A 14,510-nucleotide genomic window follows, 5' to 3' on the forward strand; every position below is an offset into this window, starting at 1 on the left:
TCTTCAATCCTGCCACTAAGTCTTTTTCCAATTCTAGAAATAAATTAAGAGTTGTATTCTGTTTCTGGACCCTAACTCAAAAGCTTGACTGCTTAAGAAAGCAGTCAAGCATTTTCACTCCTAGGCTGGAAAGTGAGGAGTTTGCCCTACAAAAGCGTTTAATACAAATATCTAAGGAAATTTTTATTCCTGTTTTTCACCTTGGTAGATTCCCTTTCATTCTGCCCTACAATTCACTGACTTTCTCTTCAGCTGTGTCTAGTCTGTTTAACCCATTCATTTAGATTTTTATTTCAGTAGTAGTTTTCACTTAAAAGGATTGTTCTGTGGTTCTTTTTGACAGAGTTGTCTGGAGGGCTACAGTCCATGGGGCTGCAGAGTCGAACAGACACACCACTTGCTCATCCTTTATGTTACGTGGAAGCCGGTCTTTTAACTGCTTGAACATGTTCAGCATTCTTTTCAAATTGCTCTATTATTTCTTGTACATCAGGAATAAATTGTTGTTGGGCATGTAAACTGTTTGACCCCATAACACTGGAATCTCCCAGTTCTGTTTTGTGTTCTGATCTGTGCTCTTATCTGTATTCTCTTATGTCTTTTGTGACCTCAGTCACATGGTTTCAAATACTATTCCCATGGCTGTGACCTCCAAATTTGTATCTCCAGCATGGATATCCTCTATTAACCCCAATTTACCCAACTAGCTACACAGTATCTTCACATGATCTGTACAAAACTGAATTCCTTATCTTCTCTCCAGATTCCTCACTTTGATCTTCCTATCTGAGTTAACAATAGCTTCCTCCTTCTAATTACTCAGGTCAAAAAAATCCTAGAATAATCCTGATTCCTGTTAAAACAGGTCAGATCATTATTCCTCTGCTTAAAACCAGTGACTTTGCAATGACTTATAAAGCCCTACAACAGAAATAACACCAACCCCACGAAAAACTATACATCTGGCTCACCTCTCTGGCTTCATCTCCTCTATTATTTTCCCTCTTGCTTACACCTCTTCAGCCACACTAGTCTCCTGTTTTAAACTTAAAAAGCATACTTCTGCCTCAAGTCATCTACCTTTGCTGTTCCATAATGTCATGTACACAGAAGTATACAGCACACAGCCTTTGGGGTCTGACTTCTTGACCATGTGGGAGAAAATGAAAAACTACAGAAACAGTGGGTCAGAAGTTGCTGAGGGTTTAGGATGGTGTTTGGCTACAAAGAGGCAGAGTGAGAGAGTCTTTTGGAGGTGATCCAAGTTTTATATCCTGATTGTTGTGGTGGCTGCATGACCACGCATCTGTCAAAACTCACAAAGGGACTTCCCTGGCAGTCCAGTGGTTAAGACTCTGTGCTTCCAATGCAAGGAGGCGCGGGTTCAATTACTGGTTAAGGAACTAAGATCCCCGATGCTGCATGGTGCCAGGAGAAAAAACAAAAAAAGAAAACCTCACATTACTGTACACCACAGAATGAATTTCCCATTGTATGTAAATGAAAAAAAAAAAAACCAATAGTTGCAAGTTTCAGGAAAAACTAAATGCCACATTGCTGAGAGGTGGGGAAGCAGGGAACATATTCAGACATAGGCAAAGATACTCTGAGTGAAAAGAGCTTCACTTTATCCAGCAACAAAGTGAGCCTCTTCTCAAAATACATCTGATAAAACTGCTTGAAATCAGCTGGACTCGAGCTGCACAAAAGACAGACAGAAGGACAGGCATGTCTAATTGCTCACCTGCTTCTAAGAAATTACAGTCTGTGCTAGAACCAAATGCTCTGGGTTCAGTGACCCAGTATTTGAGATGATCGGTGTCTGATAGTGTTCTAGGAAACCCTGTGTTCGGCAGAGTCCTGTCCCAAAAGGAGTGCTCAATTTCACACTGGTATGACTCTCACCGAGGTTCCCCATAAAGCTCACCCGGAAGAACATTAGGATCGGTGCTCACCACAGGGGACGTGACTTTGTGGTTTAGAGTCGTCTTCTTTTCCCTGGAAGGTCACATGCCAACTCTGAACATCTGCTGACTGTGCATCTTCCGTGGTCAAATGCATCGTGTAGAATCATCAGCCGTAAAACCTAGTGATGGACTATTTCTCCGCTCACTTTGTTGTGGAAAAAGAGAAAAAGACAACCCAGGATGTGAGAAGACCTGACCCAGGGTTACAGTGAGGCTTCAGAGCTGCCCGGATGAGCCTGATTCTAAAGAAAAACCACGCCACAGGCCTATTTTGTTCATAAACGACTTTTATTTTTGTCCTCAGTATGTGCCCTTGAAGATTCCCAAATGCCTGGAGTTTCTGACTCTCCTGGGACCACAGGTATAAGCATTGTAAGGAAACACTCAGCCTTGGCTCCTCACTCTCCTGAGGGGTGCAGTCTGAAGGCCTCAGGGAGAGGGACCTGACACTCACGCCTCATTCCAAGATGGGTAACACGGCGAACAAAGAGTTAGTAAAACACAGACTCAGTCTGCTGAGGGCTTCAAATATACATATTCTATATATATAAACCTGTTATATAGGATGTCAACGTATTGGTTTCCTTGTGATCTGCAATTTAAAGTACAAATGATAGCGATGTTGTACACTGCTGATTTCCCCTTCTCAGCCCCCCTCCCTCCCCAACATAAATAACAGCACAAAGGTCAGGTGATCCTAAGGGTTTCTGTTGTTGTAAATATTTTGTTTTTAAAATCATTTCCCCTTCCTCCCTCCCCCCGCAAACTACCTTTGAGAGTTTGTAACGTAGCAGCATGGAACGGTCAAGGCCGGGGGGCAGCGTGGAGAGCTAGTGGGAAGAGCGCGGAACAGTGCTTCTTGCTGACTGGCGCCGGACGGGCTTCTGCATTTCCATGGACACAGAGGCTGCGACGAGAAGCGGAGAAGGTGCCATGTGGCTTCGGACGCTGGCTGGACCACTGAGAAGAGCCCTAAAGGCATTGAGGTTTTGGAGACAGAGCACGGCTCCAGAAATGTCTTGGCTCAGTATTTACACAATATCTTTAAGCTGCATTTTCCTTTTAAGAAATTTACGTTTCTGAGGCTGCCCGGGGGAAAGAAGGAACTTAAAAACAGAAACAAAACAATTCCCACGTATGTAAAAGTCCTGTTATATGTCTTATTCAGTTATTTTCACACACAACATTAAAAGCAGATACTGACAATGATTGGTTTCTTATTCATTTTTTGAAGAGCATGAGAAGAGAGACAGGAGAGGCGGGAGGGATGAGCTAAGGAGAGCGCCGGCCCTTCTTCAGCATCAAGTGACACTGGATGGTCTGGATTCGGTTCTTGGCGGGGACAAACTCGGGCTGCAGCTTCAGGGTAGACTCGTACCACACCAGTGCTTTCTCAAACTCTTCCTGTGAGGGGCAGAGGGACAGAGTGAGAGGGGTATGGCCACCAGACTCAACAGATGTGGTGACACCTTTTTTCCTGAAGAGCACGTCTGTGGCAGTGACGGTCCTGCAGTTATTTTCTCAGTGCATCTAAATCTCTGAGGAAAACTGAGGTGCCGGGGACAACGAACTCCATCCCCGAGGTCACAGATTACAAAGAAAACTGTGGCACAGCCCAAGAGCCAGAGGCAGAGGGGGTCCAGCTCCAGAGACCTGGCCCCACGGCAGGAACCACTGTCACCGGGCCCTGCTGCGCGCCAGGCGCAGAGCCAGGGGCTGCATGGAGTCCCTTCCGGTAATCCTCACAGAAACCTCTAGAACTATGTCTGGCAAAACCTTATTTTGCATCTGCTTGAATTTTCTACTGTAACTGGAAAGAAGGAAGTCAAGTCAGGTATCTCAATTAGACTTGTAAATTTTGAAGCAGTTTCTTATTCTCCCTGACACTTGAAAATACGAACCTGGTTTGGAAATGATCACTGCCACACAGAAGGTGTTCATCTTTTACTTAGACTAATACTCCCGAAGAAGAGCCCGAATCTACTGCTTAAATGACTCCTACCAGCCAAATGAGAGGCAGAATTCCTCATTCATAGCAGCAAATTTTGCATTTACTGGGGACGAAAATAGATTCTTCAATTTTAAGAAGCAGAGAGGGAAATCCACACATTCAGCAAGCCCTACCTGGCCAAATTAAATTTCCTGCCTTTGAAGTGAAGGATGACACATACAACTTGGAGCCTGAAGCTGCTCGTTACATTAACCTTTATCAAGAGCACCTTGGAAAGAGCCTCATGCTGGACCCTAAACTTTGGATGAAAGCGGATGGCATGACTCTCATGTTAGACTCAGCTATGACAGCTTCTGCGAGACCCCTGGGGCTTTGAGTTCCGACACTGGTCCTCCTTCTGACCCCAACAGGGTTCTGGATGACGGCTCTGCCATTTTGGCTGTAAATGGTATCCCAGGGAACTAGTGGCATTCTGCCATTCATTAAACCTTTGGTGAGCACCTACTATGTGCCAAACCCCATGAAGTGCTAGTTAGGAACAGGGAGATGAAGAGGAGGCCCTAAGGAGCTCCTGGTCTGGTGGGAGATGCCAATACTCAAAACAAAAGTTATAAAACTAAGGTGAAAAGACAACAAGGGAAATCCACACAGGGCACATGGGAGCAGTCCTGGGGACCTGGCCCGGCCTGGCAGTAAGTGCGCCCGGGTGCGTGTGTCCACCTGGAGTGTTGGGGGAGGCTTTTCTGGAACAAGTGCAGTCTTCAGGAAAGTAGGTAAATGGGCCTGTCAGCGTTAAACTATGGTGAGGACTGCACAGCTGCAAATACTTGGGTGAGTTTACTGTGTTTTTAAAAAACTTACAAACCCCCTACCATGACTTATACCTGTGGTGGGGAGCCACAACTTTAGACACAAAACTTACAGGAAACCAGAGGCCACTGACTAGTCAGAGGTTTGGACCTAGAGACGTGGCCCTGACAGAAGGCAGCAGGGGTGGTTCGCGCGGCTCCCAGGCCAGCCTCACCATCGCCACGTATACGTTGCCCAGCGTGAAGTGGTTGACGGCGAAGTGCGGCGCGATCTCCACCGCCATGGTGGCCACGATGACGGCGTCGTTCCAGAGCTTGGCGTTGTGCAGGATGTTGGCCAGGCTGATGAGGGGCACGTCCTGGGAGAGGAGGGGGGGCGAGAAGGGAAGAAAGTTGGCTTCTGGGCTTTCACTTGCGGCTGTGGTGACCGTAAGCAAAGTGGTCAGTGCTCCCTGGTGAATGGGAGTCGTGCAGCTCGATGTGGGGGCTTCTGTCTGCTGCGGGTCTGTGAGGGGGAAGGAGCGTGTGCCAGCCCAGCTGTGCAGCACTTCTCTCACGGAGAGAGTCTTGCCTCAAAAAACAAACAAAACTGTCAGCTGGGTGAACAACCTGCTGAGTGAGGCAGCTGCTCTCCATTGTGGTGCCAGCTCCGGGTCACACTGCAGCTTGTGAGGAGTAGCTGGTGGCCAGACTGTCCACGGTCCACACTGAGGCTTGCTGTCACAGAGCCGAGCTGTTCTCTGCAAGGATCACGGCGCCCTCTGAGGCAGGGCTGGCGCGCTGTGGCCACAGGCCCTGTCCAGCCTGCTGCCCGACTCTGTAACTTTTTATTGGACCTCATCATTCCCATTCCCCGAGGTACTTCTGCACTGTTTTCAGGCTATCATGGCAGAACTGAGTGGCTGCAAGAGGCAGGCTGGCCTCGGAGCCTAAATTTGTACTATCTGGCCCATTACAGAAAAGTTCCCTGACCCCTGATCCAGCGTCTTGGCCCTTCTTGTTGCGGAGCCTAGTGATAGCCAGAAGTATAGAGCATAGGATGATGGGCTAAAAAAGCTGCAGTATCATTATCACAAATATTAACTCCCTTTAGATGTGTGCTCAGCCGCTTCAGGAGTGTCCAACTCTTTGTAACCCTATGGACTGTAGCCTGCCAGGCTCCTCTGTCCGTGGGATTCTCCAGGCAAGAACACTGGAGTGGGATGCTATGCCCTCCTCCAGGGGATCTTCCTGGCCCAGGGATAGAACCCAAGTCTCCTGTGTCTCCTGCACCGTTGGGCGGGTTCTTTACCACTAGCGCCACCTGGGAAGCCCCCTTTAGATGCGTAACCTGAGCAACTGGTATCTATACACCATTATTCTGTATCACTGGGTTCTTCCATAGGAGATACAGAAGAACAGAAAAAAAGACCCACGTTTGTCCTTGCTGGACACCCACAGAGACATGTCATTATATGAGGTCACAGAGGTTTAAGAACTTGCCTAAGGTCACACAGGTACTGAGAGGTCACAAAGGTGATCACAAAGGTAGCAAGAGGCAGAGTTGCACTTAGAGCTGCATTTACGACTCAGCCACGCCTGTTCCTGATACAGCGTTTTTCCAGGATCCTGAAGCCCCTCCCCGATGGCCCCTCTTGCTGAGGTAAGGAGGCCATGACGGTGGGTGTGGCTCAGGCTTGTGGCAGCACAAGTGGGTCGTTAAGCTTCTCCACCCTTCGCCTTCTGCTGCTTTCTGAGCATGAGGAAGGTTGATGAAACCTCAGAATAAAGCAGTGGGCACAGGAAATGGCTGAGGGATGGGAATTCACACCCTCGGAGCCCCACTCACCTTCATCTGGTGTGGGGCATAATGGAGGGCCTGGCGCAGGCAGTCAATCGCCTTCTTTCCTTGGCCTTTCACTCTCCAGTAGAGGGCTGCCATGCTGGAAAGGACCCAGGACGTCTGGTTCTACAAAGGAAAGGTCAGTTAAAGCTGATGTCTCTTAAATAACATACTAATTTACCACCAAGATTAGGAATTGCAACGCAAGTTAATGACCATTTAGCTATTTACCTGGTGCTGGTGGTCTGCCTCGCACCTTACGCTCACCCTCTCATTGACCTTAGTAACCATCCCACAGGCCTGATTCTAGTATTACAGCCTTTTTAATAAACATTTAACCTCTCTGGATCATAGTTTTCAAATCTTAAACTTCTACACAGTTCAGTTTATTAGTCTATTTCCAGTGGGTTCTGGATTTTCAGCTGTAGTTAGGAAAGTCTTGTTTAGTCCAAGGTTATCAAGAATTTTTACCATGTGTTTTCCTCAGAACTTTTCTAGTTTCACTTTTCACACTTAAATATTTGATCCACTTAGAATTTAACTTGGTGTAAAGTAAAAGATAAGGCTCCAATTTATTTTTTTTCCAGATGGCTATTCAGTTCAGTTCAGTTGCTCAGTTGGGTCTGACTCTCTGCGACCCCATGAACTGCAGCATGCCAGGCCTCCCTGTCCATCACCAACTCCCAGAGTTCACTCAAACTCATGTCCATAGAGTCGGTGATGCCATCCAGCCATCTCATCATCCTCTGTCGTCCCCTTTTCCCCCTGCCCCCAATCCCTCCCATCATCAGAGTCTTTTCCAATGAGTCAACTCTTCGCATGAGGTGGCCAAAGTACTGGAGTTTCAGCTTCAGTATCATTCCTTCCAAAGGACACCCAGGACTGATGTCCTTTAGAATGGACTGGTTGGATCTCCTTGCATTCAAGGGACTCTCAACAGTCTTCTTCAACACCACAGTTCAAAAGCATCAATTCTCTGGCACTCAGCTTTCTTCACAGTCCAACTCTCGCATCCACACATGACCACTGGAAAAACCATAGCCTTGACTAAACAGACCTTTGTTGGCAAAGTAATGTCTCTGCTTTTCAATATGCTATCTAGGTTGGTCGTAACTCTTCCAAGGAGTAAGCATCTTTGAATTTCATGGCTGCAGTCACCATCTGCAGTCATTTTGGAGCCCCCAAAAATAAAGTCCAACACTGTTTCCACTGTTTCCCCATCTATTTCCCATGAAGTGATGGGACCAGATGCCATGATATTCGTTTTCTGAATGTTGAGCTTTAAGCCAACTTTTCCACTCTTTTTCACTCATCAAGAGGCTTTTTAGTTCCTCTTCACTTTCTGCCATAAGGGTGGTGTCATCTGCATATCTGAGATTACTGATATTTCTCCCAGCAATCTTGATTCCAGCTTATGCTTCTTCCAGCCCAGTGTTTCTCATGATGTACTCTGCATATAAGTTAAATAAGCAGGGTGACAATATACAGCCTTGACGTACTCCTTTTCCTATTTGGAACCAGTCTGTTGTTCCATGTCCAGTTCTAACTGTTGCTTCCTGGCCTGCATAGAGGTTTCTCAAGAGGCAGGTCAGGTGGTCTGGTATTCCCATCTCTTTCAGAATTTTCCAGTTTATTGTGATCCACACAGTCAAAGGCTTTGGCAGAGTCAATAAAGCAGAAATAGACATTTTTCTGGAATTCTCTTGCTTTTTCGATGACCCAGTGCATGTTGGCAATTTGATCTCTGGTTCCTCTGCCTTTTCTAAAACCAGCTTGAACATCTGGAAGTTCATGGTTCATGTATTGCTGAAGCCTGGCTTGGAGAATTTTGAGCATTACTTTACTAGCGTGTGAGATGAGTGCAATTGTGTGGTAGTTTGAGCATTCTTTGGCATTGCCTTTCTTTGGGACTGGAATGAAAACTGACCTTTTCCAGTCCTGTGGCCACAGCTGAGTTTTCCAAATTTGCTGGCATACTGCGTGCAGCACTTTCACAGCATCATCTTTCAGGATTTGATATAGCTCTAATCTACATCTAATTTTTAATTTCCCTGTTTCATTTACCCCTTTTGATGGATGTTTCTAATTCCCAGCCATTCTGGTTGAGGCAACTGGAAAACTTACTCTGCTTCCTATCTTGTTTTGTTCTTTCAATCTATTTTTTTGGTAATTCTATCATTTTTCATTGGCGGGGCACATAGGGTGATATAAATACTATTTCCTGCCTTGTTTTTGTGTTGGTTCTACATGTAAATATATTCCTTGATTACTGACATTACTTTTGTGTGGCTTTTCTAGTCATCTCTTGGTTGGCTAAAGTTTATCTTTTAATAGTTTTCTTAAGAAGGGTTAATAGGAAAATTATTCTCTGAGACTGTTGTCATGGGGTGAATTGTGTCTGCCCAGAGTTATATGTTCAAGTCTCAATCCCTAGTATCTCAGAATGCAACTGTATTTAGAAATAAGAGTCTTTAGAGAGCATACTAAGTTAAAAATGAGGTCATTATTGTAGGGCCCTAATCTAATGTAACTGGCTTTCTAGGTGGCTCAGCAGGAAAGAATTTGCCTGCAATGCAGGAGATGCGTGTTCGATCCCTGGGTCAGGAAGATCCCCTGGAAGAGGAAATGGCAACCCACTCCAGTATTCTTGCCAGGGGAGCCTGGTGGACTATAGTCCATGGGGTGGCAAAAGAGTCGGACACGACTTAGTGAACAAACAACAAAGTCTAATGTAAGTGGATTTATAGAAGAGAAGGAGATACATCAGTGTCCTCTGTGCAGACGATGACCACTTGAAGAGCTGCCTAGAGGGTAGCCAGCTGCAAGCCAAGGAGAGAGGCCTCAGAAGGAAACAACCCTGCCGGTACCTGGATCCCCAACTTGCAGCCTCCAGCACTGAGAGGATACATTTCTGTTGTTTCAGTCACCTTGTCGGCAGTAGTAGAAGAAATGAAGGAGAAGGCACTGGCACCCCACTCCAGTGCTCTTGCCTGGAAAATCCCATGGACAGAGGAGCCTGGTAGGCTGCAGTCCATGGGGTAGCTACGAGTCGAGACATGACTGAGCGACTTCACTTTCACTTTCACGCATTGGCAAGAACACTGGCAACCACTCCAGTGTTCTTGCCTGGAAAATCTCAGGGACGGGGGAGCCTGGTGCGTTGCCGTCTATGGGGCTGCACAGAGTCGGACACGACTGAAGCGACTTAGCAGCAGCAGCAGCCGGCAGTATTGTTATGGCAGCCCTAACAAACTAATACAATCGAGTATGTTCAGAACTTTGTCTGTAGCCTTTATGCCTGAAACACAACTGGCTGGATATAACCGTGGCCCATTCTTTCCTTGAATAATCTGCTGGCATTGCTCCATTGCTTCTTGGTGTAACATGACAGTAACTCTGAAGCTACCCTGATGTACCCCTCCTTCTTAATGACTTGATCCTTCTGACTGGCTTATCAAAAGGATTCTTTTGTTGTGTGTGTGTGTGTTTTTTTTAAGAAAATAAAATTATCTTTCTTTACTGCCAATATCTGACACATTCCAAAGAACATACCTGGAGCAGGAGATGGCAACCCACTCCAATATTCTTGCCTGAAAAATTCCATGGACAGAAGAGTCTGGTGGGCTGCAGTCCACGGGGTCACAAAGAGTCGGACGTGACTGACTGACTAACACACTTACTGCCAATATATGACACACTCCAAGGAACACATATATAGGTTATATATGTGTGTTATAAATATATACACATAGATAATATGTAATTATTTAAAATATACACTTATGCTGTAAAGCATAAAATAATAAATATCCCAGAAACTACTACCCTCATAAGATTCACCCATGAGGCTGAATGTAGTTTTTAGTTCATGCAATTTCCTTGCTGCACAATTACATTGTCCACTAGGTGAATATACTATGATATGTTTCTCTACTTTCTGTAAATGGTGGTGGCAGGGTGGTGAGTTACCTTGCATCTACCTGTGTGTTCTCTCACGGTGCTGTCCTCCTGGCTTTGCTCCAGAGGCATACATTATCCCAAGTGTTGTGTTTATGATCCCACTGCTCTTTTTATTTATTTATTTTTTAACTTTTTATTTATTTATTTAACTTTACAATACTGTATTGGTTTTGCCATACATTGACATGAATCCACCATGGGTGTACATGAGTTCCCAACCTTGAACCCCCCCTCCCACCTCCCTCCCCACATCATCTCTCCGGGTCATCCCAGTGCACCAGCCCCGAGCATCCTGTATCCTGTATCGAACCTAGACTGGCGATTGGTTTCTTACATGATAGTATACATGTTTCAGTGCCATTCTCCCAAATCATCCCACCCTCTCCCTCTCCCACAGAGTCCAAAAGTCTGTTCTATACATCTGTGTCTCTTTTGCTGTCTCACATACAGGGTTATCATTACCATCTTTCTAAATTCCATATATATGTGTTAGTATACTGTATTGGTGTTTTTCTTTCTGGCTTACTTCACTCTGTATAACAGGCTCCAGTTTCAGCTACCTCATTAGAACCGATTCAAATGTATTCTTTTTAATGGCTGAGTAATACTCCATTGTGTATATGTACCACAGCGTCCTTATCCATTCATCTGCTGATGGACATCTAGGTTGCTTCCATGTCCTGGCTATTATAAACAGTGCTGCGATAAACACTGGGGTACATGTGTCTCTTTCAGTTCTGGTTTCCTCAATGTGTATGCCCAGCAGTGGGACTGCTGGGTCATAAGGCAGTTCTATTTGCAATTTTTTAAGGAATCTCCACACTTCTCCATAGTGGCTGTACTAGTTTGCATTCCCACCAACAGTGTAACACGGTCCCCTTTTCTCCACACTCTCTCCAGCATTTATTGCTTGTAGACTTTTGGATCGCAGCCATTCTGACTGGTGTGAAATGGTACCTCACTGTGGTCTTGATTTTCATTTCTCTGATAATGAGTGATGTTGAGCATCTTTTCATGTGTTTGTTAGCCATCCGTATGTCTTCTTTGGAGAAATGTCTATTTAGTTCTTTGGTCCATTTTTTGATTGGGTCATTTATTTTTCTAGAATTGAGCTGCATAAGTTGCTTGTATATTTTTGAGATTAGTTGTCAGTTGCTTCATTTGCTATTATTTTCTCCCATTCTGAAGGCTGTCTTTTCACCTTGCTTATAGTTTCCTTTGTTGTGCAGAAGCTTTTAATTTTAATTAGATCCCATTTGTTTATTTTTGCTTTTATTTCCAGTATTCTGGGAGGTGGATCACAGAGGATCCTGCTGTGATTTATGTCAGAGAGTGTTTTGCCTATGTTCTCCTCTAGGAGTTTTATAGTTTCTGGTCTTAGGTTTAGATCTTTAATCCATTTTGAGTTTATTTTTGTGAATGGTGTTAGAAAGTGTTCTAGTTTCATTCTTTCACAAGTGGTTTACCAGTTTTCCCAGCACCACTTGTTAAAGAGACTGTCTTTAATCCATTATATATTCTTGCCTCCTTTGTTGAAGATAAGGTGTCCATAGGTGTGTGGATTTATCTCTGGGCTTTCTATTTTGTTCCATTGATCTATATTTCTGTCTTTGTGCCAATACCATACTGTCTTGATGACTGTGGCTTTGCAGTAGAGCCTGAAGTCAGGCAGGTTGATTCCTCCAGTTCCATTCTTCTTTCTCAAGGTTGCTTTGGCTATTCGAGGGTTTTTGTATTTCCATACAAATCTTGAAATTATTTGTTTTATCTCTGTTAAGAATACCGCTGGTAGCTTGATAGGGATTGCACTGAATCTGTAGATTGCTTTGGGTAGTATTGATTCTTCTGATCCGTGAACATGGTATATTTCTCCATCTATTAGTGTCCTCTTTGATTTTTTTCATCAGTGTTTTATAGTTTTCTATATATAGGTCTTTAGTTTCTTTAGGTAGATATATTCCTAAGTATTTTATTCTTTTCGCTGCAATGGTGAATGGAATTGTTTCCTTAATTTCTTTTTCTACTTTCTCATTATTAGTGTATAGGAATGCAAGGGATTTCTGTGTGTTGATTTTATACCCCGCAACTTTACTATATTCATTGATTAGCTCTAGTAATTTTCTGGTGGAGTCTTTAGGGTTTTCTATGAGGGTTTTCTTAGAGGATCATGTCATCTGCAAACAGTGAGAGTTTTACTTCTTCTTTTCCAATTTGGATTCCTTTTATTTCTTTTTCTGCTGATTGCTGTGGTCAAAACTTTCAGAATATGTTGAACAGTAGCGGTGAAAGTGGGCACCCTTGTCTTGTTCCTGACTTTAGGGGAAATGCTTTCAATTTTTCACCATTGAGGATAATGTTTGCTGTGGGTTTGTCATATATAGCTTTTATTATGTTGAGGTATGTTCCTTCTATTCCTGCTTTCTGGAGTTTTTATCATAAATGGATGTTGAATTTTGTCAAAGGCTTTCTCTGCATCTATTGAGATAATCATATGGCTTTTATTTTTCAATTTGTTAATGTGGTGAATTACATTGATTGATTTGCGGATATTGAACAATCCTTGCCTCCCTGGGATAAAGCCCACTTGGTCATGGTGTATGATCTTTTAAATGTGTTGTTGGATTCTGATTGCTAGAATTTTGTTAAGGATTTTTGCATCTATGTTCATCAGTGATATTGGCCTGTAGTTTTCTTTTTTTGTGGCATCTTTGTCAGGTTTTGGTATTAGGGTGATGGTGGCCTCATAGAATGAGTTTGGAAGTTTACCTTTCTCTGCAATTTTCTTGAAGAGTTTGAGTAGGATAGGTGTTAGCATTTCTCTAAATTTTTGGTAGAATTCAGCTGTGAAGCCGTCTGGACCTGGGCTTTTGTTTGCTGGAAGATTTCTGATTACAGTTTCAATTTCTGTGCTTGTGATGGGTCTATTAAGATTTTCTATTTCTTCCCGGTTCAGTTTTGGAAAGTTGTACTTTTCTAAGAATTTGTCCATTTCTTCCGCATTGTCCATTTTATTGGCATATAATTGCTGATAGTAGATCTCTTATGATCCTTTGTATTTCTGTGTTGTCTGTTGTGATCTCTCCATTTTCATTTCTAATTTTATTGATTTGATTTCCACTGCTCTTTTTAAACACTGTTCTATCACACACATACACATATTTACCCCAACAATACAATGCTTAGTTGACTTCTTCCTGTGCATTAGAAAAATGGTATAATACTGTAAGCAGTCTTCTGGGACTTGGGGGTTTTTACTCAACACTCTTAAGCACTCCATGTTGCTGAATGTAGTTCTTAGTTCACTCAATTTCCTTTACACAATTAAACGTCCATTAAGTGAATATACCATAATGTGTTTATCCATTTTCTGTAAATGGGGGGAGGAGTTTGCGTTACTTCCTGTTGTTAGTAAATGTGCAAAGAGTTTCTCTAGTCTATATACATGGGAGTGGAGCTGCTACATCCCGGGATGTGCCAATGTCCAAGAGAAAGTCAAATTGCTTCCTAAAGGTTTTACGACAAGTTACAGTCCTACCAGCAATGTTTAAAAGTGCCTCCTGCTTTCTACCCTTTCTAATTCTTAGTATTATCAGTGGGGGTGAAACAGTATCTTACTGTAGCCTTAATCTGCATTTCCTATTAGTGAGATTAAGAACTGTTTATTTATTGGTCATAGACACATTGGTCTTACTGTTTTCTGTCGAATGTCTGTTAATATCTTTTCTATACCTTTTTTCTATCTTATTTATCTTTCTCATCACTTTATTTCCATGCTCTGCATATTAATCCTTATAAACTAAGAGTGTTACATGAATTTTCCTTACTCTGGCTTCTTTTTCATTAAAAAAAATCTTTAATTAAAACATTTTAAATGTTAATGTAGTTGAACTTATTAACATTCTCTTCTCTGGCTTGTGCTTTTATAATCTTCTTCAAGAAACCTTTTTGTACTTCAAGGCCAGAAAGATCATCTCTCATATTTTAATTTTTAAAGTTTTGTT

General features: G+C 43.4%; 1 protein-coding gene across 2 annotated transcripts in view; it reads right to left on the reverse strand.

Annotated features, from left to right (window-relative positions):
• TTC17 (tetratricopeptide repeat domain 17) overlaps positions 2,237–14,510 on the reverse strand; it is a 125,614-nt gene continuing 113,340 nt past the window's right edge. For both annotated transcript variants that reach the window (XM_018059224.1, XM_013969875.2), the window contains 3 exons: positions 6,556–6,675; positions 4,943–5,086; positions 2,237–3,371 (listed from right to left, as the gene is read on the reverse strand). In XM_018059224.1, the coding sequence (XP_017914713.1) occupies positions 3,240–3,371; positions 4,943–5,086; positions 6,556–6,675 (396 nt within the window). In that variant the 3' untranslated portion in view covers positions 2,237–3,239. The remainder of the gene's footprint in view (positions 3,372–4,942; positions 5,087–6,555; positions 6,676–14,510) is intronic.

Source organism: Capra hircus, chromosome 15 (genome assembly GCF_001704415.2).
Source record: "Capra hircus breed San Clemente chromosome 15, ASM170441v1, whole genome shotgun sequence".
NCBI lineage: Eukaryota > Metazoa > Chordata > Mammalia > Artiodactyla > Bovidae > Capra > Capra hircus.